This window comes from Patella vulgata, chromosome 6 (assembly GCF_932274485.2).
Source record: "Patella vulgata chromosome 6, xgPatVulg1.2, whole genome shotgun sequence".
NCBI lineage: Eukaryota > Metazoa > Mollusca > Gastropoda > Patellidae > Patella > Patella vulgata.
In genome coordinates this window covers 6513129-6538398 of record NC_065884.2, presented here as the reverse complement: position 1 = coordinate 6538398, position 25270 = coordinate 6513129, and the positions used below count along the sequence as shown (strand labels likewise).

At 35.6% G+C, this 25270-nt stretch overlaps 1 protein-coding gene across 1 annotated transcript; it reads right to left on the bottom strand.

The window, feature by feature from the left end:
* Positions 1 to 270: 270 nt before the first annotated feature.
* LOC126824945 (ion channel TACAN) lies at positions 271 to 25194 on the bottom strand. The gene is made up of 12 exons (XM_050554404.2): positions 25056 to 25194; positions 22055 to 22173; positions 14716 to 14832; positions 13979 to 14038; positions 12972 to 13067; positions 11838 to 11927; positions 10607 to 10672; positions 10168 to 10229; positions 9687 to 9779; positions 9296 to 9360; positions 3767 to 3835; positions 271 to 3169 (listed from the first exon to the last, which is right to left on the bottom strand). Exons 1-12 carry the CDS (start codon positions 25125 to 25127, stop codon positions 3023 to 3025), a joined length of 1056 nt encoding a protein of 351 aa, XP_050410361.1. The 5' UTR covers positions 25128 to 25194; the 3' UTR covers positions 271 to 3022.
* Positions 25195 to 25270: the final 76 nt, after the last annotated feature.

The window sequence follows — 25270 nt, the reverse complement described above, 5'->3', positions numbered from 1 at the left end:
AATAATTCATTTCAACATTAATCTCCATTCTCCCTCAACATAAAACTGAATCTGAACTATAATTATAACATTTTAACATAGTCTCCATACACTGTAACCCAGGTATGTTTAATCTTGTGTATCTAGCACTAATTTCTTTCACATTCGTTTAATATCAAATCTTTGTTTAAAAATTTGTAAAAACTGTTTAAAATCACCAAAATCGTTAAATTTGTACTTCTGTCCAGTTTAAAGATGACCATTCAATTTTGATAATGAGTGTCCAATTTACAAGTGTTTAATTTCTCAATCATTGTTAAAAAAACCCAACACAATTGATTAATGATGTATAGTGATTAATTTTTGAACAGTGATCAGGAAATTAAATACTTGTAAATTGGACACTCATTATCAAAATTAATCAGTCAGCTTTAAACTGGACACATGTACAAATTAGATGATTTTTGGTGATTTTAAACAATTTTTACGAATTTTTAAACAAAGATTTGATATTAAACGAATGTGAAAGAAATTAGAGCTAGATACACAAGATTAAACGATACCTGGGTTACAGTGATATTCCCTCAACATAAACTGAATCTGAACTATAATTACAACATTTCAAAATAGTCTCCATATTCCTGAACACAAATTTCATCTGAACTATAACTATAATTTCCTCAACATAAATTTTATATTCCCTCAACATAAACTTCATCTAAACCATAAACATAACATTTCAACATAAACTTCATATTCCCTCAACAAAAACTCCATAATGATAACACCTCAAGTGATATAGTCATCAAATCTGACAGAAGGTGAATCGAAACCAGATCACTGGATTCATTGACAGAAGCTTTGATCCAACGCCAGATAGAAGACAGAGACAAAGAGAGAGGTCGAGGTTCACTCCACACAAACTAGGTCAGGCGACCCTACTCCTTATCACCTACAACCAGGGAATCAAAACCATGCCAGTTGACTCAATGACAGACCTTATGATACAGCGTACACGTGCTAACCATTTTTTGGCCATCCACCCCCCCCCCACCCCAGATCATGGAAGGAAGGCAGACAGGCGTGTTAAATATTAAAATGTTGTTCAGGGATAACCATGTATAGCCATTACCAACATAGTCCCAACTAATAATATGACCAACTAATAATATCATGCATGAGTTGATCGACATGTTAAAGTCATTGCCTTAAATATAATTATGAGAGGGCAGTGGTCTTTCTACCTAAATTTGTTTTTATACAAACAAATTAAAATATTAACAAATGCTTTTAAGAAAATTTACCCTTAAAATAATCCTGAATCCCTTTAATTTATATACAGATATTCTAAGCCTTTAGAGGCAATTAATAACAGAGAGAGATAGATAGAATGGGGTTTAACGTCCACTCGACACAAACTAGGTCATTTCGTGTCTAACATATGGTTTAATTTTATTTCAACAATTCGCTTGCGCATAGGGGTCTTTAGCAGTGTGAGGAAACCGGAGGACCCGGAGAAAACCCACGAGGATGGACAGGCGACCCTACTCCTTGTCACATACAACCGGGGATTCGAAACCACCAATTAATAACAAGATACAGCAATAAACTATAATACATATACATAATCTCATTAAAACAAAGATCCTATTTTGTTTCGTTTTTTATAGTTCAAAATTTCATTTTATTTGTCTTACTACACTAGGATCTGGAAGAGTTGTTATCTAACTCGTGTCCTGTTTGAAGTGAGGGATTAGCCAATAAAACCATCTGTCAACGCTGATAGGGTCAAAAGCCGTTCGTACGACTCTGATGCAACCTTCCAGTACATCCGGCCAGATCTTTTTGTAGTGTAGGCCATGGAAAGTATAAAAAACAAAACGAAATATAGATCTGGGCCCTGTTTCTTGAAATCTTAACTAAAGATAAAATCCAATTTTAGTGGATACTTCAATTTTTATTAGCTAAGCACTAAAATCAATCTAATATTATCCAATCAAATTACTAAAATTTGGATTTTATCTTAGTTAAAATTTCGTGAAACAGACCCCTGTATTTTTAATCAGACTGACTTATGGAAGAACAATTACTAATTTATTTTGGAAATGTTGTCAAAATGTTCAAAACTTTGGTAAAATAAATTAGTAATTATTCTTCCATCAGTATATGTGGACCCAATTTTTATTTAATATTTCAAAACTAAAATTCAATCTTATAAAGCCATGGTTTTCAACTTAGGGGGAATTTGATCACTTTCAGGGCATTTCCAAATTTATGTCCATACAACTTGAAAACCCCATAGACAACCATGTAACACTAATAAATAGAAGTCAAGGTATTGAGATCATCTATGTTATTTGTCTGTGGACATGGTGATGGTGGGCTGCAGCTGGGGAATTTGGAAACATGGGTTCCAGGTTGGCCCTACATGCCAGTCATAAGAAAGAGAGAGAGAGAGGTCCACTTGATAGAAACTAGGTCATTTTGAGACTAACATATGGTTCAATTTTATTTCAATAATTCGCTAGCGCATAGGTGTCTTTAGAAGTGGGAGGAAACCGGAGAAAACCCACCAGGTTGGACAGGCGATCCCAATCCTTGTCACGTACAATCCGGGAATCAAAACCACGGCTGTTAACTCAATGACAGGCCTTATGATATAGCGCACACATGCTAACAATTCGGCCATCCAACCACCCAGTCATGATAGAAATTTGACGGAAATGTTCTGGGGGTCCATCGGTCAATCTACACGAGGTAAAAGGGCATATTTTTCAAAATTTTGGAAAGCATCACTGTGAAGCGGGAACGGCGAAAAAAGGTTGAAAACCAGGGCTAGCCTATATAGAGAGCTTGCCTTATCACTAATAAAAATAACACAATAGATCTTGACCTAAATCAAGAGCTTATATGTATACAAATTCCATTTTGATTTATTATTCAAATTTCTGTAAGTTCCCATAATTTTATGGGGGTGGGGATGTAACTATGGATACCTAATGTTCTTAAAAGAATATTACCATCAAGTGGTTGTCATGGTAATCTAGTCTGTTTTATTATTATCCACACTGTTTCTATAGCGATTACGTAGCCATGACAGATCAGATTGTATTTTTTGACGGATGACTCGTAATGTTGTGGCCAGATTCCCAGCAAACAGAACAAAGTGAATAGCTGCTAGAACAATGACCTGCAACAAGTAAACAGAAACAAACATTTTTAAAACTGTTTTTTTTTTTTTTCACGTTTAATTAGTACCAAAATATGAGAGAGAAATAGGTATTAAAGTCCATTTGATACAAACCTGCTCATTTTATCATTTTAGGTTCAATTTTATTTCAATAATTTGCTTGCACTTAAGGGTCTTTATCTATGGGATGAAACCCACGAAGTTAGACAGACAACCCTACTCCTTGTCACGTACATGTGGGGAATCAAAACCACACCACTTGACTCAATGACAGACCTTATGATCTAGAGAAAACGCGATAAGCCATTCGGCCATCGATGCCCCCATCAACAAAATAACAAGGCACTGTCTCAATAACCAGGAGGTCCCGGAATCAATCACATTGCTGATCGAGAAAGTTTCGCGATTGTCAAATTTGAAAATTTAACACACCCAATGATATAAATGTACCGTGAAATCATGGCAAGTTGTGCAACATTATTTTCTTACTGGCGAATCTTTGATTCGGAAAGAATTAATTCCACTTTAAGATGTGAAAGTAAATTTTGAGAAATATTTTAACCAGATAGTAAATATAAATATAAGAGACGACCATACCTGCCATTCTTTACATTCAGGTAACTGGGACAGATGATATAGAACATAGGCGTTATAACACTGGAAGAACTATAATATAAAATATAGGAGTTATAACACTGGTAGAATTATAATATAAAATATAGCAGTTATAACACTGGTAGAACTATAATATAAAATATAGGAGTTATAACACTGGTAGAACTATAATATAAAACATGGGAGTTATAACACTGGAAGAACTATGATATAAAACAATTTTGTACAACATTTCAGGTACAAATGAAGGTGAATTGGACATGACTAACTCTGTCAGACATGCATTAAAAATATTGGTCAAACAAATCTCAGGTTGACCAGATGACTTGCATCAAAGTAAACATGTAGGACAATTGTAATAATATTGCTGGAATTTTTGCTCTTGAAATAAGATGCCTTTATATTTCATTAATTAATATCTTTGGCAAGTTAGTAATTTCAAACATATTCACATATATAGTGTGCACTAATTCAACTTAGTCTGTAATTGACAGTTGACACATAACAAAGAGTTATTTATCGAAAACATATGTCACTCATTTACCACCAGAATTACACGTGAGTGGAATTATTCTAATTGCATCATTTGATTTAAAGTAACCAATCATTTTGTTAATTACACAAGTTCAGGGCCATGGTCACGCTTTATGGTGCATGATATTCATTTACCTTTAAAAGAAACCGGGGAACCCTGTAAGTCAGACTTGCATTAGATTCCAGAGATCGACGGTACATCTGAGTTCCTAGACATGCGAGAGGCTGGATAGGGTGGAGAAGTGGTTTTAGCTATATAGTATTGTAATTTGTGCTATGCTTGTATACCTGTATTCAGTTATATGCTATATAAAATGTAGAAGCGAACTATGCATTATTATTCCTGGTAAGACAAACGTCTTAAGAAACTGGAAGAAGTAAATACACAATGTGAAGCAGAAGTAAAGACAGCTAGAGTCAAATTCTAGACGATCACAAGGCTACAGAAATATGTAGTAAGAAAAGATGCATGGGTCGTATGTAGGATGTGGCGACTGGTTTCCCATAGACGCTCTCCACGTCAGACAGAAAGACTCATGGTGCTACATATTCTATTTGGATGCCGTGACAGTTTCGACCTTTAGGGTAAGCAGAAAATCTGGAAGAAGATTAGAAGAAAAGAGAGTATGCATCACACGTTGGATGTGGGGAGTTCTCCCATAATATTTTCCACATCTAACCAGTGACTGCATAGCACTGCATAGTCTTACATATTCTATTTGGTTGCCGTGGCAGTTTCGACCTTTGGGGTAAGAAGTCACTTTAGAAGAAGAATACATATTTGAAGACGTTAAGAAGAAAAAAAGATCTGTACAATCCAGCAACAGAGAAAAAGTCTGTTGGAAAAAAGAAATCTGGTGAAGATATTCGAAAAATTGGGTAAATACATTTTGTTTGGAAAATCAAATGTGTTAAATTTGTTTAAAGACCAAATAATATTAATTTAAAGTTAAAATCTGATAAATTTGTTTAAAGACCAAATAATATTAATTTAAAGTTAAAATCTGATAAGAAACTAAATATTTAAAATGTAACTGTATAGAGAATAAATTGGAGTCATTCATAAGTTTAGATTAATAGGTTTATTAAACAATATAATTTCATGAGTTAGCTATGTATATTGCCAGGTTAACATGACCTGTAGTAAATTTGAGTAAAATTAAAGTTAAATAGAAAGTTTAGGGAGTAGGTTTTCAAAAATAAATGTTTTGATATAACTAAGGAATAATAAAGAAACGGAATAGGGAATAAAGTAAGGAACTAATGGTGTCTCCGGATCGCAGTGGGAAGATGGCAGATCTAAGGATGAAGTTGTGAGTGATTAACTCTAGTTTCCTAGTTGGCCGTACTTTCTACTGTGATTCGTTAATTTGTGTTTTTTGTTGTTTCGTATACTATATAATTTTAGGGCCCTTAGTCCAGGCCTTAAGAGTTGTTGTAATTTAACTTTTGATTAAAAAGTTAGGTTATGTTGAAAATCCCATATGGTTAATCTAGGGATGTTGGTTGTGGTTTTTCTGGGGAAAAACTAAAATTATAGGCTCGTTAAATTGTGAGATTATCGCAAAGTCATTAATACGAGTTTTATAGGAGGTTAAAGTTAAGAATGCGACACTTTTTAGAAAAGTGGAGTATACGGTAGATTTTGTCCGTATATAATTTTATGTAATTAAATTTGTGCTTAGAAACGTAATATTAACGTTTAATATATACTGCTAATTGCTTTAAGCTGTCGACACGAGAGGATTAGAATGTGTAATTTGACATGAGGTCGAATTATTATAAACAATAGGTTCTAACACTGTGTTAAATTTGATGTGTGTAAAAGTCGCGTGACTTCGGTGGTTAGTTAGTGAAATTATATGTGTGATTAAAAGCTAGGTGTATATTCTGATTGTCATGATTATATAAATATGGACTGTGTTCGATTGAATGGAGCGTACGGCCATTTTCTCTCAACATAGTTGTAGATAAATTAAATAAAATGGGCTTTAACGTCCTACTGTAGGATAAAATGGAATGTCATTCATATACTGGCCATATTTGATTGACAGTTCTATTCTAGATAAATTAAAGTCTGGTATTGAAATAGGTGTGAGCTCAGCTTGTGTCAGTGTCAGTCTGATAGGAAGGTTTATAAAAAAAAACTGAAATACAAAATTGTAAATGATTAGGTCAAAAAGGTCATATTACTGACGGTGAAATATAAAATAACAGTGTAGGAATTCTAAAACAGTAACGGAAATTATAAAACATAAACGTAATTCTAAAATTGTCCATTACTCAGTTCAGGTCAAGAGGTCAAACTTAGTTTGAAAATTTCTAATTAAAGGGACACATCAAAGTTTATTAATACTTAAATAAAGTTTAATTTTCATTACAGTAAGATTTGCTAATACGTTTTCGAAATAATAATGTTAGACTAATAGCAACATAAAGTTTTAAAAAAAAATAGTAATAGTTAGTTCTTGGTCTGATGGCAATGACATGTTTGATTGACGGATAAAATTGTACAAACCAATCATACTTAGAAGAAAAAAAGAAAGTTTCAACTTGATACTATGGTAGCTGAAGCAGACCAATACCAATCCAAGAAAAATAAATGGTTTACCAGTTTACCAAATTGACATTTCCTGAGACAGAATTTAAAGTGAAACCTGAACTTTATAAATATTATGTGATGTATTATAGTGTTTTGAAATTAGGACACTTGAAGATTTTAAAAAGACAATTTGTGTTTTCTGTGTTTAGGCTTAGTGAATTTTCATAGGATTTAACAGTGATGAACTTTTTGGAGAACTTTTGCATGCAACTTTTGATTTTTGATTTTTGATTATGTGTGTCTGTGTTTTCACAGTTTTGTTATATAGTATAGTATCATTGATATTTGCCTGTTGCATGAATAATTATAGGGTTTAGCACATAGAAGTTTTTAAGAGTCTCCTACCTGTTCATTTAGCATAAATCTTGCAAGTGGGGGAGGTGATATATGTTGATTTTCTAGATTTCTGCTACATTTATGAATAGTTATATAATTCTACAGATGTTGGTATGATTATTGTAAAGGATTCAAGGGATCTTTTACCCAATACCGAGCAAAAAGTCTTAAAGGAAGGGAAGAATGTAATAATATTGCTGGAATTTTTGCTCTTGAAATAAGATGCCTTTATATTTCATTAATTAATATCTTTGGCAAGTTAGTAATTTCAAACATATTCACATATATAGTGTGCACTAAATCAACTTAGTCTGTAATTGACAGTTGACACATAACAAAGAGTTATTTATCGAAAACATATGTCACTCATTTACCACCAGAATTACACGTGAGTGGAATTATTCTAATTGCATCATTTGATTTAAAGTAACCAATCATTTTGTTAATTACACAAGTTCAGGGCCATGATCACGCTTTATGGTGCATGATATTCATTTACCTTTAAAAGAAACCGGGGAACCCTGTAAGTCAGACTTGCATTAGATTCCAGAGATCGACGGTACATCTGAGTTCCTAGACAGCCGAGAGGCTGGATAGGGTGGAGAAGTGGTTTTAGCTATATAGTATTGTAATTTGTGCTATGCTTGTATACCTGTATTCAGTTATATGCTATATAAAATGTAGAAGCGAACTATGCATTATTATTCCTGGTAAGACAAACGTCTTAAGAAACTGGAAGAAGTAAAGACAGCTAGAGACAAATTCTAGACGATCACAAGGCTACAGAAATATGTAGTAAGAAAAGATGCATGGGTCGTATTTAGGATGTGGCGACCAGTTTCCCATAGACGCTCTACACGTCAGACAGAAAGACTCATGGTGCTACATATTACCCATGATAAGATACACGAATAATTGATTTTTCAAATAAATGAAATAGGGTTTAACGTCCTACTGTTCTGCCCCGACTGGGCTATTGAAGACAGGCACACGCCCTACAGTGTGCTATGAGGGAAATTTTGCCCGGGTAGCGGCATTATGGCCTACTCTTATATCGAATTACAACTGCCAAGGGATCTTTTACGTGCTCAACTAGACAGCTGTCCTTGTGTCCTTGCCAGTCCCTCCGTCCTGCACCACTGACAAGAGGAATCCACGTTTGAAAATCCTGATGAACTTTCTCGGCCAATGCAGGGATCGAACGCGAGACTTTTAGGCTAGCAAGCCAGCATCTTACCCACTTAGCCACCGTACCTCCCCAATAATTTGTACACACTACAACCCTTCCAATGACAAGAAAATGCTGCAGTGGCTGAAAGAGTAAGATTTCGGGTCACAAACCTAGAGGTCCTGTATTCAATTCTGGTGTTGACCAACAGGCTTTTCCTGAAAGTTCCCATCTCCCTTGTCAGTGGTGCAGGATGAATGGCAGGGAAAGGGCCAATGTATAGTCGTTTGGATGGGACAGAAAATTGAGGTCCAACGTACATTTTGGGAACATGTAAAAAAAACCTTTGACAGTTTAATTCGAAAATCGGAATGCAGAGGTTTGGGCCAAATTTTCCTCATAGCTCATTGACGTGCACGTAAAAGATCTCTTGACATTTGGAATTCGATATAAGATTAGGCCATAGTGCTGCTGCCCGGGCAAAATTTCCCTCATAGCACACTGTATGGCGTATGTCCGTCTTCATTAGCCCAGTCGGAGCAGAACAGTAGGATGTTAAACACTATTTCATTATAATCAATTATTCACATTTCTGATTTTCTAAAAGAAAAAAGGTTGACTGCCAACCTATTAACATTTTATTTATTTTGAGACTAACATATGGTTTCATTGTTCTGTGTGTCCATACATGCAAAGCAAGTCGGAGAATTTTGCCAAGACAGTTGAGTTTCTGTACAGTCTACCACAGATATTTTCATATGCATTAAATTTTTGAATGATACAATGTTTAATGATTACCGCCAAATGACTAGAGAGAATTTATTCCTGATTCAAAAAAATGAGATAATTAATTATAAAATAATAGACTTACATATCCAAAGAAGATTGGAGGAAGTAAAAATGCCAGCCCTTTCCACATCCAAGACATAAAACCCTCTGCAAAAAAAATAAAAATACAATTGACTTATAAATAGTGTACATCACTGGTTATCACAATACAATTACAAGTACCAGAGAGAGAGAGAGATTAACCTCCACTTGACACAAACTAGGTCATTTTGGGACTAACACATGGTTCATTTTTATTTCAATAATTCGTTTGCGCACAGGGGTTTTTAGCAGTGGGAGGAAGCCGGAGGACCCAGAGAAAACTCACAAGGTTGGAGTCTATAATAGAATTCATAAGCCTGATTTATCTATGGCCAAAGAAACCTGACAACAAAATATTTGTAAGTAAAGTCCCACTTTAACCTGTGACGTACCTGCGGTAATATCCATGTCATGACCTTCACCTAGTGATCGCATCCTGTATAAACATCCACTCTGATAATAATACTGCATCACATAAACACAACCTGATATTATATAAATAAACCTGACATTATATAAATAAACCTGATATTATATAAAATACAATTATCACAAAATTCAATTAAAATTAGATCACTTTGATTTGGACAAATGTGTTGATTTAATCAAGTTTGGTGTTTTGATTTACTTTCTAAATTTTGAGCAATTTTATGTTGAGATACAAGTTTTTTACTTATAATTAATTGTACACGTTTAGGTTCATGAAAATGAAACTGTACACAGACTGTTTCTCACCACAGAACTAGCACATCGAGTGGACCAAATTTAATACTTTATCTTTATTTCAATATTCTTAAATAAATTTACATGTTGAAATGTACTTAATTAACTAATTTTATTATTAATAAGACTGTCCATCTGAATTGTACTTACTTAAATATAGTATAAAGAAGATGTACTGTTTACGGAATAATTGATACGTCAAACTATCTGGCCTGTAACATAAAAATATAAACAATAAACTGATGTATAACAATATTACTAGGCTTGTTTACTCTTAACAGGCCTTAATCTGATTAAAACACAGATCCTATTTCGTTTCTTTTTTTTATAGTTCAAAATTTCGTTTTACTTGTCTTTACTACACTAGGATCTGGAAGAGTTGTTATCATTGACGTGTTCTGAATGGTGTGAGCTATTACCTAATGAAACGGTCTTCTACGGCGAGCTTTAGGCTCCCCTCATGCCATGGGCCTTGTGTGTTTCTTGACACCCCAACCCAACTTGTTATACCTAAGTCGTTCTTGTTAGTGAAACTAAAACCCTGGTTGATCATATTAAAATATACATGTGTGTATATATATATACTAACCAAATTAAACTGATAGCAGCACATACTGTTGATATAAAATGATGGGTTACCCACCAACCTTTTATTCTGTAAATAAATATAATAACAAATTGTTAACATATGTCATCAAGTATTAGCCACTATTGTGAATATGTAAATTCATCTACAAAAATACCCCAAATTTTTTTTCTGTGTACACCAGAACAATTTTCCACCTCCACCTGTTCTTGTCCTATTCAAATGTCAAAGGTCTTATACATGTAATATGTGAGAGAGAGAGAGAGAGAGAGAGGGTTTAACTCGACACAAACTAGGTCATTTCGGGACTAACATATGGTTCAATTTTATTTCAATACTTTGCTTGCGCATAGGGGTCTTTAGGAGTGGGAGGAAACCGGAGGACCCAGAGAAAACCAACGAGGTTGGACAGACGACCCTTCTCCTTGCCAGTTGACTCAATGACAGACCTTATGATACAGCGCGCATGTACTAACCATTCGGCCATTCACCCCCCTTAAAACATGTAAGACAATGTGTTAACAGATCAGTTGTAAGTGCCACCTGAACATATGTATCAACAAACTTATTAATAGATCAGTCCAAGAAATGAAAACTTTGAGTTTCTATGTGGGGGTTTGTCATACATTAAAGTCCAAGTGTGGAATTCCATGTAAGCGAATTCAACTGAGTAGTTATCCTACTGGGTCTACCTACCGGGTCTAGAGTCTAACAGTGTAGTTAGATTATTTCTGGTGAGTTTAAATGATTTTTATGAATTTTCAAACAAAGATTTGATATTGAATGAATGTGAAAGAAATTAGTGCTAGATACACAAGATTGAATGAGAGAGAGAGAGGGAGAGAGAGAGAGAGAGAGAGAAATGGGTTTAACTTCCACTCGACACAAACGAGGTCATTTCGGGACTAACATATGGTCAAATTTTATTTACATAATTCGCTTGCTCGTAGGGGTCTTTAGCAGTGGGAGGAAACCGGAGGACCCGGAGAAAACCCACGAGGTTGGACAGGCGACCCTACTCCTTGCCACATACAACCGGGGATTCGAAACCACGCCAGTCGACTCAATGACAGACTTTATGATACAGCGCGTGCACGCTAACCATTCAGCCATCCACCCCCCGCCCCCCAAGATTGAATGATACCCGGGTTAAAGTGGAAAAGTGGTCTTAAACCTAACAGTGTAGTTATCCTACTGGGTCCAGAGTGAAGTTATCCTATGTTGTGTAACTAACCTTGATCCGTTCACAACAAGTATACTTTCTCTGATGGTTAACGTACAATAATACCATACCAATAAAAAATTTAACACAGCATCGATCCATCTAAAATATACAAATATTATATACATTATTAATTAGACATTTAATCACATGACAGCTTTCTAGACATCAGATGATTGTGATTTTAAACAAATTAAAACACAGTTTCCATTTAATTTAAATATGGATAATCATAACTTTGTTTATTATCGTAACAATGGTAACAATGAAAATTTGAGAGTACACGTTATTCTTCAAACAGTCATAACCTCGCTCAGACTGAAGTGATTTGACTGCAATTTTTTTTTATCTTTTTTGAAACTATTATAGTGAGAACTGTCAGCTCTGTAACTAACTGTATATTCCTTCCAGATTAATATACATTAATAATATACATTTAATTACAGATGGTTTTATAAGTGTGTGAGAGAGAGAGAGAGAGAGAGAGATAAATTAATCACCTAATTAAGACCACTCTATAATTTCTAGCCACTTTCTATACTAACCATTAGTTAAACATATTTTATGCAAGAGCTAAATCTGCCTATTGCATGTCATTATTTAGGCTTCAGATGTTATAGAAATTATTAATTAGACCTTTATTTACATGACAAGCTCAAAATCAACTCTGTAGACCCTCGGATGGCTTGGATACAGCTTGGGTTTAAACAGTCGTCCATTTAAAATTAAATCAAGAAATTGTCGACCAAGCAACGTTTACTGTTAGCCACTGACGTCACTAATGGAAACTGGTGATGAAAGGCCTTCCAAGAGAGGGTACCATACCCATTGAGAATGTTACTTGATAATCGAGAATATGTGGGTGGAGTTATCGCCTGTCAATCAAACGATCGCCAATTTTCCAACAGTGACAACTCCGTTCAGAATAAAGTAATATGACTGAAATTTTTTTTTTTTATCATCTATTTTTGAATTATTATAGTAAGAATGGCCAACTCTTTATTAAACTCTTAACTAATATATCTTTAAGAATAATGATTACGTGTATGATTTAATGACAAAATTGTTCAAGACTAAAAGATCCAGTTCATAAGACAATAGTATCAGCTTACTAGGGCTATATAAAGGGAAGTAACTGTGTCCTACCTGTATTCTGGAATGAAATGCATGAACGCTGATAAAAACATGACAACATAACTAACGGTCAGTTTGAACTTCTCATAATCTTGTTTATATTGGTATCTAGAAAGATATACATGTAACATTCATATTATAGATATACTGGTGAAATGGGGTTTAACTTCCTACTGTTCTGCTCAGACTGGGCTAATGAAGACGGGCATATGCCATACAGTGTATACGTACTATAGGGAAGTTTAGCCATTACGACAGAACTATACAGGCTCTTTTACGTCGTAAGTGCACACTAATGTGTACATGGGATCTCTCTTTTCGTCCATTACAAATGACTATATGTTGTCCCTTACCAGACTCAGAGTCCTGCACCACTGACAAGGGGGAGCCATGCCGGAAAATCCCAATGAACTTTCGCGATCAAAATAGGAATCGAACAAGGGACCTCTAGGTCACACACTAAACCACCATGTCTCCTAATTTTGTAAGGACTAGTCTCACATATCAGTTTATGGGAATTCCCACCCACTTGACATTCTTGTTCCTTGGACAACTGTGCATCAAGCTTTGATACGAAGTCAGAATTCCAAGATGGCGACCATTATATTATGCCAAGCTCTATTCCCGGTCCACAGTGTGCTTAGGTTTAAATATTAAGATATAAATATAAAGAATTTGGGGACCCTTCGGGACTAAATCTCATAAAATTGTATAGCCTTCCGATGCAAAAGTTCTTAAATGTGAATCCATTTCGATTAAAAATAGTTCAAAGAATATCCTGCAACGTGACATATCATGGGATGGCTACTCGCCACTCATAGATTTCTAATTTTAAATATTAAGGCCAATTGCAGAATTTGCATCAAAGGTCACAAGATTTAAACAAAGCTAGAGCTAACCATAGACCTATCACACAATCATGTGCCCTAACCCTATTTACATCTTGCAACCTTGACGAAATCTGCAAGTGGCCTTCATATTTAGATCTGACCATGCTGGTATATATAAATTGTACTTACTTATCAGCTTTGTTTAAGAGTGAGATATTAACACTTCCTAATATAATACTTAAATATATCCTGAAAAACACAAACAAATACAAATTAAATATATCCTGAAAAATACAAACAAATACAAATTAAATATATCCTGGAAAACACAAACAAATACAAATTAAATATATCCTGAAAAACACAAACAAATACAAATTAAATATATCCTGAAAAAACACAAACAAATACAAATTAAATATATCCTGGGAAAACACAAACAAATACAAATTAAATATATCCTGGAAAACACAAACAAATACAAATTAAATATATCCTAAAAAACACAAACAAATATCACTTGAATATTCAGATTGAAAAAAGAGAGAGAGAAATGGGGTTTAACGTCCACTCGACACAAACTAGGCCATTTTGGGACGAACATATGGTTCAATTTTATTTTAATAATTCGCTTGCATGTAGGGGTCTTTAGCTGTGGAAGGAAACTGGTGGACCAAGAGATTGAACAAGCAACCCTACTCCTTGTCACATACAATCGGGGAATCGAAACCGTGCCAGTTGACTCAATGACAGACCTTATGATACAACGCGCACGTGCTAACCATTCTGCCATCCACCACCAGTCTTCCTCCCCACGACAGACCTTATCATCTAAAGTGAACACATTTGGACCATTTGGTCATAGTTTATTGGATGCCTAAAGTAATTAATACCGATGCACTGTAGCTGTTAAAATGTCAACAAACCCATTTTTATGTGGTAGAACTTCTTCCATATCTCTGAACTCAAGTTTCCTTTTCGCTATTTTTTTCTTCAAATTCTCCAACTGTTCTTTTTCGTCTGATGTAATTTCTGATTCTACTCTAATAAAAATAAAATCAGGAGTAAATATATTTGTGTAACTTTAGATTTTTTTTAAGACACATTATAGGAGATTAGATAAAGAACCGACAGTTCTCACTATAATAGTTAACGAGAGCATCGCTAACGCTGCAATATACGTCCACATTCCAGCATGATACTTTTTAAAATGAAGAGAATGAAATTATAATATGAAATGGCTGTAATATGATAAGAGGCAAAGAAGGCTAGGTGTTGGGTTTGTTTTGACAAATTTACAGACAAAATACTAACAAAAAAGTGGATGTGACACTGCCCCAGGAGGTCGGGGCAAGCACCAAAATAAATAGTTGCTGTCTTTACGGTATAAGGAATAAATATGCAAAGTTCCAAGATGATCCATTCAGAATTGCAGCCTGTAGACGATAAATACAAAAAATGGGTGTGGTTCTGCCCCTGGGGGGTGGATATGGAACAATATAAATAGGTATCACCCTGTTATTGAAATGACAACATCAATAGTTGCCATCCTTAGGGTATAAGGAATAAGTATTCCAAGTTCCAAGATAATCCAGTCAGAATTGTGGCCTTCGGGCGCTAAAGTAGTAAATAATTTCAATTTTTGTCCAAAAATAACGATTTTCAACAAAAATGATGAAAAATAAACATCTTTATTTACACACTGAAAAGTGTGACATGGCACTGGAAACCAAATTAACGTGGGTTTCCGTTCCATTAAGCGCAAGCCATATAGAAATAAACAATTAAATATAAACGCATTATATATTTTCATCAAATAATATACGTTTAATAGAAATAAACAAATAAATATAAACGCATTATATACTTTCAAATAATTTACGTTTAAAAAATGTTCCATTATCAAAACTACAAATACTTATTACCAATAAGTATTTCAAATTAAAAAATATTGCTATACATGTACTTTATTACTATCCACTATCTAAATATCTATCTATCTATCTATTATTTATCTGTCTAATAACTATCTAATCACGAAAACTGAGCTCACAATTACACCATTAAAATTTTTAAACGATGAAAAACTTAATTTACTGTAAATGCCAAAAGAGCTGTTCTCGGTAAATACAATTAATCTCTCTAGACTATTTTTCAACATTTTATTAATTCGGCAATGTAATCTCATGATATAATGTCTGAACCGTGGTAAATTATAAACAGATTTCGTCTATTGTGAACAAACTACTGAATAATTGTTACTAAAAATTTGCCTATGTGTTTGAAATCACCTCCGGTTGAATAAAATCCATTGCACAATTTAATATCCCAACGAAAAAAAAAGTTCTCTCTTGAAAAGTCAATGTTTTTGCTTGTATTTTCGACGGAGTTCATCATAGTATTGTACATGTGACATGATGAGCTAAACCATCTTAATATGTTGAAGGGGTAAATGGTTGACAAATTTTGACAATCACATGTGCTGCAATCACAACAACTCGCAACTTTTCCGATCGTTTGAGTTTGGGCAACAAAAATGGCAACTGAAGATAATAAAATTAATTTGGAAACAACTGATTGTCAGTCTACTAAATTTTTATTCACAATGAATAATCACCGATTACACGAAAACACGTAAATATTGCTTACCACATCATCAATTCATAGGCATACGGGGAAATTTTTGACTGGGGGGGCAGTGGTGGTTGGTGCCCCAAAAATGTAGTTGGGTTCTTAGCATGTTACATAATAATAATAAATTCGCTGTTAAATTGGACACATTCAAGAAAACAATATTTTTTTATACAACTTTTACAATGTACAATTGTGTGACCAAATTTTCCCAGCATTTGGTGTCCAAAATGGGGGGGGCGGCCGCCCCCCCCCCCAGCTCGTACGCCTATGATCATCATCACCTCATAATTTTAAATACATGTACCCTGTGTTAATGTGTATTATATATATTTTAATAAATTATATTAGGCCCTACATCCCCGTCAATTAAATGCAACTCTGTGACTAACATTTATAAATAAACATACTTTATTTCATAATTTTAATTGATAACATTTCATAACGCGAGGTCTAATCTCAATGTTCTGTAGTTATTAGTCCATTTTCAAAGTTTTATGATTACCACAAAAATTATGAAAAAAAGGCCAACGCTTCTCAATAATGTCGATATTTAATTCACGTATCCGACTGTTCACAGGGGGGTTGGATGGCTGAATGGTTAGCATGTGCGCGCTGTACCATAAAGTCTGCCATTGAGTCAACTGGCGTGGTTTCGAATCACTGGTTGTACATGACAAGGAGTAGGGTCACCTGTCCAACCTCGTGGGTTTTCTCCGGGTCCTCCGGTTTCCTCCCACTGCTAAAGACCCTACGCGCAAGCGATTTATTGAAATAAAATTAAACCATATGTTAGTCCCGAAATGACCTAGTTTGTGTCGAGTGGACGTTAAACCCCATTTTTCTCTCTCTCTCTCTCTGAGAGATTAAAGTACTCTTTTTTATGGTTTATTCGACAGAGACTGAAATCAAAACATTGTTGATAAGAACAGTTCGGGAGGTCCAAACATCGTTTATCGTCTTTATAAAAATGTATTTAAAACAAAAAATCACTTGTCAAAAGAGGTATCGCAGATTGCATGTATTATTGGGTCTTGTGTGTTAATTATGCAGACCGTGGGAAAAACTCGTGTTTCGCGCTAAATTTAACCATTTTCACTGCACCTGTGTGGTATACAGTAACTCATATGGCATGGGTCCTTTTACGGTATGATCGCGATCTACGAAATGCCATCCGAAAATTCCATTCTCTATGGATTTCAAAATGGAGTTGTACTTGTGATTAATACATGTATATATGCCTATAGTTAATAACTAAGAGAACAATCTTATGGATACATTGCCATGTGAATTTCAAAATGAAGCCGGGATTTTCGGAAATTAATTGTGTTACCGAGACGAAGAATAGACACACTCCCTCAAAACCGTATCAGAAGTCAATCCAGCAATGGCCAGAGCGGTAGTTCTCGGGCTATTATTTCAGGAATATGCTATTGTAGTTTCTTTCGGATAACTGGCTACTAAACCGCATTTTATTTGCGCAAAAGACAGGAAAATGAACAGCTGATTTCGGCCGCAATCTTGGATGTTGGATTGCAAATCTAACTTTGGCCTAAACCCACGAGGTTGTACAGGCGACCCAACTCCTTGTCACGTACAACTGAGGAGGAACTGATGTTGGAGACCAATGCCATTCTGGAGATTAGTCGGATCACGAAGTCGTTCTTGGTAAAGATAATTTTTTACAGCAACCGTTTCCCCGGACCCATTAAAGGGCAGCGTCCCATTTTTGGGACATGGTTCTCAAACATAAAATATACATTAAATACAGAGGTCGCAGTGGATCAATTTCGAGTGGCGTAAAAATACGAAGACATTCCAAAATTTTGCGTTTTTGCCCTCTACATCTGCGTGAAGAGCCTCTCAAAATACTCAATATAGAAGCATGTAAAGTCGTTTTGTGAACAACCCTATTTTAAGCGTTATTATTTCATTGATATGCCTACTGTATTTAGTCTAATGACGACTGGAGGTTAACGGCATGTCTATTGATGACGGCACAGTCATTGCAATCTTTCACTTCGACAGGACGTAAAGAGAAAACTATCGCTATGAAAGCCAACATTTGATTGGCTGAATGTAAACAGTATATCTTGTTCTAGCCAATCCCAAGTCTTGTATGAAATGCGCTTTATTGCTTCCAATAGGATAGCTATGTAGGCTTACTGCCATGAACTTATGAATGAAATAAGAGGAAATATACAATACTACGGAGACTACGTAAAGTAGAGGTGTGTAAATGCCGGGTGAAGCACATAAATTGTACAAACTACGACATAGAATAATCTAATTATTCTCACGTCGGGGAAATTTTCTGCGTGTAAATTACCCAGTGTCCGTCAATATTTGTGTTTATTTTGAAAAAAAATGTGTGAAATATGCAGATTTTTGCGTGACTGCGACCTCTGATTAAATATAGTAATATAATGAGTATTTATTAGTCATAAGAATGTGTCTGGATGACCTGGCGCCTGGTACGTTCAGGCATTTTTATGCACGAACTCTTAGTTTTTTTTTTACTGGCATGCGCACAGGTACTATCTCTTTTTCTTTTAACAAGTACCCAAATCGGGGATTTCGTGCGGAGGTAGTTCGGAGGTAAACAGTCTGTGAAGTACAAACTCAGTTGATTCACGCTCGATTTGCTACTAAACAAACCCATCGGTTTATTTTCTCAACAGTGTGACCCGAAGTGACCGCGGATTTATTGACCTTGTATGAACTTATCCATAGCTATATCCTTACACCGAGAGAAATTATCTAGTCTCGGTGAAAAGAACCATGGTCATCTGGTAGAAAATTACTTTTGTATTTTTTGGAACGGAAAACAGTGTTTTTAGAAGCAAACTAACCTGCCGCACATGAGGAAGTCATTATACTAATAATAAAAGGCGAGACCTCTTTTTGCGGCGCAGGCTTATCACTGAGTAGTAAACCGTCCACAAACAATAATATAGGAAGCCTAGTGACGAGTGTAGTAAGTAGGCTATAGACTATAGGTTTGAGTCGAGATTACTCGCTTTCAGTTTACTCTGTTTTTGCGATAACCAATTATGTGAGAAATACCATACTGACATTCGGTTTTTAAAAGTTATATGCGAACTAAATGCGTTTGTTAGATACTGACAGAGCAGCCCCGAGTCGAACAATCGCCGCCCGAGCAATAGGTGTATTAATGTGATTTTTAGGTTTAACCCCGCAAACAATGCCAAAATAGTGTTTTCACTGCTTACAGAAAACTGAAATTTAAAAAAAAACATTTTTATGAGGGTGACCCTCCCACACACTCCCTATCGAGCTGCCGCTCGGTCTGCGCAGCCTCATGCCTGGCACATACTGTCAACATTGTATATTTTTCCGTTTCCGCCCCACAATATATATTTCACGGCTACGTTGCGACGGTACCAGCATACCCAGTTGTTGACACCCATTACATCACTCCTGTCTAACAAATCATAAAGCTGTGGTGTTACGGTGGCGGCATAGTATTTCACAGTAACACCACAGCCACTCTAACCATTCATAATACATCTAACTATCCCTTTACAGCACTTCACTCCCTACACATTTCCCCTCGCCCTACTTTCCCAAACGTCAACAACACATCTCATACATCCAGTTCACTGATTAACCCTTGTACCACGTCTACTGGATGGTCTTGATAACTTGTATTTGCATAAGGTTAGATAAGTATATTTGAGCTAAGATATTCACACACTGATACGTCAAAGACAGACTTTTAAAGATGATTCTTTTATTTATTGGCAGCCAATGGAGTGATTTCAGAAAAGTAGTAATATGAGAGTATTTTGATGATCTGGTAAGAATTCGAGCTGCGGTATTTTGTACAAGTTGATTTTTTTTCTAATATTGGTACTAGATTTTTCTACTAACAAGCTGTTATAGTAGTCAATCATTTAGAATACCAAATAATGTACAAGTGTAGCAGCTGCTTCCTAGCTAATAAAGTGTCTATTATGGCCAATGTTCCTGGACCAAAGATAACAGTTTCCACTAATTTCACTAATGTGACTGTCCATGCTGAAATTGGACCCTAAGTGGACACCTAACTTCTGCACAGTGTCTCATGGTACAAATATTGCATCTTGTATAACCACATCATTTGAACTTGTATTTTCCAGATGTGTATTTGGACCTCATAAAAAACATTCTGATTTACTTAATACAATTAAATTTAATTTCAACATATTTCTTGTCATCCTATCTTTAATGTCATGTGTACAAAATTTGATGTCAGAATAATTAGGGGATGGAAAAGTTTTTGAAAGGAAGTAATTTGCAATTAGCTGTGCATCATCTGCCTAAGAATGTCGTCCTAGAAACCATGATTATCGATTAATTGTCCTAAATTCTTAGTATACATTACAGAATGGACAGGTCCAAGGACCGATCCTTGTGGAACTCCTGAATCATCTGTACCGGCCCTACACAGGGTTGCTGGAAGGCGGTTGCATGGGCATGGGGCATTATCAGGCCCAATAATCCAGGCAATGAATGATTTTATTGGAAAAATGATGTCAAAAATGAAATCATTTTCTTCAAGTTCCGACGTTCAAATTGTCATTTTGTCAAAACCAAATATTAGTATTAGTAGTCCTCAACTTGCATTATTAATAGAATTATTCTCAGCCCCGAAGTGAGTGAGATATAGCATCATGAAATTTATATGTTTTAGCATATACAATGTAGCATATGTCTCAAAATAAATTCCTCATAGCCTCAAATGGTTTCGGAAAAATTTAATAGTCATATATATTGAAGTAGTAGACAACACCATTCATAAAAAAATAATTAAAAAAAATAAAAAATCAATAGGCAATTTATGGGAAATATTTGAATTTAGGGATTTTTTTTTTAAAAAAAAGACGTTATTTTAACTCTAAAATGGCCAATGATCCGTTAAGATGATACGTTAAGAAATATGGCCGGTAGACGACACACAAACAAATACAAGAAATGGGCGTTGCTCTGCCCCTGGGGATCGGGCATGCACCAAAAACAATAGGGATCATCCATAGGGTATAAGGAATAAGTGTGTAAAGTTTCAAGATGATCACTTAAGAATTGTAGCCTGTAGGCGACACACAGACACACAGGGACGACGGCAATATATGTCAACATTATGAATGTTGACGTATAAAAACTAGATAATGTAAAGGAAATATGCTGAAAAATTCAGTCAAACTGCTTTACTCTAAGCCGAGAAAACCTTATTTTAAAATCTTTGTAGCCTCGATTGTCATTTTGTTAGTGCTGGCAAGATAAGTAGCAAAATCTTGATTATCCATTTTTGCGTTTAATCATCAGCAAACGTTGAACAGCAGATCGGATTCAAATCCATTGAAAATCGGACAGAAAAGATGGCATCAAGAGTTGAATATGGTCTTTTTATGTTAATAAATGTTTAATCAATACTTTATATAACACTTCAGGCCTAAAGAAAGACCCCTGCAATAGGCAGATTTAGCTCTTGCATAATGTATGTTTAATAAATGTCTAATTAATAGTTAATATAAAATTTCAGGCCTAAAGAAAAACCTGGAATAGGCAAATTTACCGCTTGCATAATGTCCATGTATGTTTAATGAATTGAATGATAAACTGACCACTTACTTTTTTAAAGATTCGTTGATTTGTTTGATGCGATATCTATGATGTGCAATGCTGGCTACACATTTCTTTTGACATGAGACCATTTGTTCCAATTTCTTCTGATATTCCTTGTGGTCCTCCTGAGAAGAAATTAACAGCTATAGAGAGAGATAAATAAGTTTTAACATCCACTCGACACAAACTAGGTCATTTCAGGACTAACATATGGTTCAAACTTATTTCAATAATTTGCGTGCACGTAGGGGTCTTTAGCAGTAAGAGAAAACCGGAGGACCCGGAGAAAACCCACCAGATTAGACAGGCGACCCTACTGGGGAATCGAAACCACGCCAGTTGACTCAATGACAGGCCTTATGATACAGCGCGCACGCGCTAACCATTCGGCCATCCAACCCCTAACAGCTATAGACCTTTTCCATGTCATGGCAGAATGACAGATAATAATACTAATAATAATATGACTTCTTCCGATAACATTGTTATTCATTGCAGTCCCATTAATACATGTACTTATTTTACTAATTTGAATGCTAATAACATATTCAATTAATTCAGTTTAAATAAGCAATTGGTGCTGTTTAAGATGTTTTTTCAATATATCTTTGTTTTTTAATACCATATAGAGGGATTTAAACCTGAACTTAAAGTAGCTAAGTCTCTAACTCAATATCATCCAAAATCTTCCAAAATTGAAAACAGGAATTATTTGTCAATTCAAATCAACATTGGTCTTGTGATCTTAATAACCCATCTCAGGATAAAAAAGACTACTACTGAATAATAAATTCTAATCTGGCAGAGATTAATATGACATTGGCATTGTGGCTTCTATCGTGGCCATGGGGTTGACATGACCCAACATGTACGCCAGATGCAAAATTCATCAACACAAAAAGGTTGGATATTTGTTCTTTATGATGGTCTGATACATGTAGGTCACATTGACAAATTAAACCAATTATTTTGTACTGGTATCAAGCAAGAGAGGGAGGGAGGGAGGGAGAGAGAGAGTGAGATGGGGTTTAAGGTCCACTGACACAAACTAGGTCATGGTTCAATTTTATTTCAATAATTCGCTTGCGCGTAGGGGTCTTTAGCAGTGGGAGGAAACCAGAGGACCCGGAGAAAACCCATGAGGTTGGACAGGCGACCCTAGTCCTTGTCACGTACAATCGAGGATTCGAAACCACGCCAATTGACTCAATGACAGGCCTTATGATACAGCGCACACGTGCTAACCATTCGGCCATCCAACCCCCCTGCGCCATAAAAACTCTGAATACATGTAAGGTACCGGTATCACTTTTTTTCAACCCTGCATGTCGAGATGATGTACCAGTATGGTACTATATAGTTCTATCTAGCAAGAGAGGGAGGGAGAGAGAGAGTGAGATGGGGTTTAAGGTCCACTGACACAAACTAGGTCATGGTTCAATTTTATTTCAATAATTCGCTTGCGCGTAGGGGTCCTTAGCAGCAGGTGGAAACCGGAGAACCATGAGAAAACCCATGAGGTTGGACAGGCGACTCAACTCCTTGTCACATACATCCGGAGAATCGAAATCCACGGCAGTTGATCCAATGACAGACCTTATGATACAATGCACACTTGCTAACCATTCAGCCATTTTATCCCCCCCCCCAAAAAAAAATGTGCATGTTATTAAGGCTTGTAATTGTGTAAAGAAGTAGATATTGTTACATAATAACAGATGTTATAGACGCTTCCTACCATCTTGACATGAGAAAGTGATTTTAACCCTTTCTGTCTACTATCGTTACCCCTGGAGTTCTTGGTAGCATTATGTAATCTTAACTTGTTGTTGGCATGTCTTATTTAAACTTTCTTTGATGATATGCAAACTGTACTAAATGTTAAACCTGATATGATGTACATGTACATGATACATTAGCCAGATGTCTAATAAGATTCCTTTGTCTGAAAGGGTTTATAAACCAAGAATGGAATTGACATAGTCAGTCAGGTCCGGCCAGGACACGAGAGTCGGAGGCTAGGCGAGGGCGTCTAGAAATTAACCCCAGGCCACGCAGGTCTGGAGTTAAGACCGAACAACGGCCATGCAATGTAAGTTAGTTGGGAGTTGGCACACTCGTGCCTAGCCAAGCTAGGACATGGTTCTCTCAACACAAGCTAATTACGGAGTCTTAGGTTTTGTACATAATAGAAGAAGACTAAAAGTATTATAAGATGTTAAACTAGTCATCTGAACCTGATTAAAGATGTTAAAGGAGCTAAATCGCTAACATTTGGGACCTAGAAATTGACACAAGTGGGTCGCAACTCATATAATACTGTAATATGGATGTATATAAACTGGTTTACATTCAATCGTTTCAGTTTTTACTCTAATTTCAAATCTGATATGTTCCGTGAAATAAGCCAGCAGTCTCAATCGAATGCAAATTCCTAGCGTCTGGATATTCCAGTCTACATATGTCGCTTGGTTTGGTGCAATATGTCTAGCCTCGTTCCTTGAGTCTCTTGCTAGAACTGGGGCTGAAACGCATTATGGTACACGATTCGTGTACCAATGGTAGTAAAGTAATTATTTTGTCTTAAATATTGGATATCAGAAGCCCATCTTTTACCGGTAAGATCACAGCATCAATGTTGTTTTAAATTGACAAATAATTTGTGTTTTCAATGTTGAAGATTTTGGATGATATTGAGTTAGAGACTTAGCTACTTTAAACTAGTCTTGTCATCTGAACCTGATTATCATTAAATTAAAGAACCAATACTGTAAGTGTAACAATATCTTGATAGAAAATTGGATGGAATAATTAATTTGATCAAGAAAACTGTTCTTTGAATGACACATAGTGTACATTGGACTTTCATATTATTTTAAAATACGACATCGATTGACTGCCTAGACAATATAATAGGTGAACTCTGGACCTCCTTGGTTGGGACCTTTCAACTTTCAACAAAAACTAAGTTCAACAAAAGAAATTGTCAAGAAAACATGCTCCTCACTTGTAACTGGGTGAATTCTTTCTCCAAGTCGTTCCAGTCGCCGAGGCAACTGGTTATAACGGAACTTGTCATTGGTAAAAGATGTTTTCTCTTCCCAACGAATGATTCTTCCACAAAATTAGCTTAGTCGCTTAGTTGTTTGTTTGTGCTTTACGCACAGAGTTCGCGGATACCACTCTTTCTTCCTCTGTACGCAAAAGACGAAGTAAAGGGAA